Source organism: Sphaeroforma arctica (genome assembly GCF_001186125.1).
Source record: "Sphaeroforma arctica JP610 unplaced genomic scaffold supercont1.3311, whole genome shotgun sequence".
In the NCBI taxonomy this organism is placed as follows: Eukaryota; class Ichthyosporea; order Ichthyophonida; genus Sphaeroforma; species Sphaeroforma arctica.
The window spans coordinates 915-3583 of NW_014037247.1; the positions used below are offsets into that span (position 1 = coordinate 915).

At 45.4% G+C, this 2669-nt stretch overlaps 1 protein-coding gene across 1 annotated transcript; it reads left to right on the top strand.

Annotated features, from left to right (window-relative positions):
• Positions 1 to 946: 946 nt before the first annotated feature.
• Positions 947 to 1451, top strand: SARC_13457 (hypothetical protein; the record flags this gene model as incomplete). The annotated part of the gene is made up of 2 exons (XM_014292412.1): positions 947 to 1133; positions 1329 to 1451. Coding segments are annotated over 2 exons (310 nt in total), but the record flags the coding sequence as incomplete, so codon positions are not given.
• Positions 1452 to 2669: the final 1218 nt, after the last annotated feature.

Genomic DNA, 2669 nt, shown 5'->3' on the forward strand with positions numbered 1-2669 from the left:
CACTTCCCCACAGCCCACTCTGAGTCAGCTGTGGTCATCCGACCCAAGATTACACGCCGTTGCCTTGGAAACGCTCACAGCCACCGTCACGGCCGACCCAGACACTCAGGGCGTACCACCAGGCCTGTAAGTTAGAATGCATGCTTGACTTTCTTGCTTATGTGCTTGCTTGTGCGCTTGGGCTGTGACTTTGATCTCTTTTAGGGTTTTAGGGTTTTCTTGATCTCTGCCTTTTTTTATTTGAAGAATTAGGTTGCAGCCAGATCAGTGTACTCAAAGGTCCAATATTCCTGACTCATGCTGTACTTGTCAATTGCAAAGGTTGACCTTTCAAACGTTTATTCACGGATTTGAGACGGATTGACCGATTGTATTACTTTCTGTACGCACGAGCCGTCTCCTTGGTTTATGATATTCGCACACAATTCATCAGCCCTATCGTACGCGTTTGGTTTTGCCTCAGGCCACGAGTACAGTACAGCTCCCTTCACACTCCCACCCTCGCCCACAGAGCCTCAAAAACGTACACCTACATTTGTGTATCCGTTAATTGAACTTTAGACTGTATAGCCAATTGTGACACTTGATGTAGTTGCTAGTCGCATAGCTCGTCTGTGTATCTATCATTAGTACGGGCCTGTTCAATGTAGACTGGTTTTGGCTACCTGCCCTGTGTACTGGGCCACTCCATTCATGTCTCCGCCAATATGTACAGAACATCATACCCACAATATTACATATACATTAATACTATTCCATACTCTCACTATAACACATCCATTCATACACGCTCCCGCCTCTGCGGAAAGAGACCCATGCACCCATGAATGATATCACAAATATCTACACAGCTACATACTCATACTTTCGTACTTCAGATCAGTACACCCTGGGTTTAGGGTTTTATACAGTATACCCTATGTATGTGCTCTCACTGACTCTGCAGAGAGGAAGCCAAGGTCTGCAGTGACGTGCTGCTCAAGTATGCGAGTATTCGGCTGTGCGATAAGATCACAACGGCCATATTAAAAACCTTGGTTTTTCTCAAGGCGTTGATTGGCGCGTTCATTGCGGATGGGCACCGACTGGAAGCGTATGAAGCTTCGCTTATCTTCCCCATGCTTGTGCTAAAGGTATATGCTTGTATGCATGCGTACATGTAATGGTGGATGAATATTTACAGCATATACTTAAGCAGAACAATTCACTTTGTGTTCTTGTTTTTTGTTTGACTACAACCAGTATGGATCAGACGACACCACCATATATCTACTACTGATATCTCAAACACAATCATATCTACTATTATCATCTTCCTACTTGAACAGATTGGTGAAAAGGAGATGGTGCAGCGAGAGGCTCGGTCGGTGATTCGGTCGTTTTGTAATGTGCATCCGTCAATGAACATCTTCACATATCTGATGGACGGCATTAAGTCCAAGAATGCAAAGGTGAGCGTATACGTGCATGTCGTATGTGGGCGTGGGTGAGTGTAGGTGGGAGGGAGGGTGTCTGTGTCTTGTCTGTGTATGTATATTTGTCTGTGTCTGTGTCTGTGTATGTATATTTTTCTGTGTCTGTGTCTGTGTGTCTGTGTCTGTGTCTGTCTGTGTATATGTGTATGTGTCTGTGTCTGTGTGAAAATCTTCACATAACTAATGTATAGCGTTAAGTCCAAAAATGCAAAAGTGAGCGTGGACTGCATGTTGTATACGTGCATGTCGTATGTGTGCGTAGTAGCGACCATACCCACACAGGTAAATATAACATATATATATATATTGTGTGTGTGTGTGTGTGTGTGCACTATAAATTTAGGGCTGCTGATGGATGTAGCATCTATATATGTGTACGAATACCCCAAGACCGATGCGGTATTTAATTTTTTATCCAAGCACTCTGCGTACAGACAAGTACTCCACTCGTCGTTCAGGACATTCTACACCCTCCCAACCCAAACCAGGTGCATCCTCCGCACACTCACTCACTCGTCATCTGTACATACACCCAGGTGCGAGCGGCGTCCATTGAAGAGATCGGGTACCTCATAAAGCGCTACACCATCTCTGTATGCCAGCCGTCCCCGCAAGTGGCCCTGCACACCATTGCCCAGACACTTGACGATAAGGACAAGTCCGTGCGAGACCAGTCAATGGCCGTCATTGTGCTGGTGTACTCCAGCGTGGGCGAAGAGAGGCTGTGGCGCTACCTGGGTCAACTATCCAGCAGGTGCGTCTGTGGCCAATTTTTTTGGGGGGTTTAGGTGTATGTGCTTGTGGCCCATTTTTGAGGGGATGCTAGTATGCGTGTCTGTGGCGCGTTCTTTTAGGGTTGATGTGTATGTGACTGTGCAGGCTATGACTATTATTTTTTTGACAGGTCATCTGGTACTCTACCGTATTCAGAACCATAGCATATGTATCATCATCACTCTCTCATTACACACAGAATGCGTACAATTCAATCTTCTCAACACACTCGTGTACCTATGCACCATCATCCTCTCTCATTGCACACAGAAGTGTGTTCATATGTATCATCATCACTCTCTCATTACACACAGAATGCGTACAATCCAAACTTCTCAACACCCCTCGCTGTGTGGCTTGTGTGTTCATATGCATCATCATCACTCTCTCATTCACACAGAATGCGTACAATCCAATCTT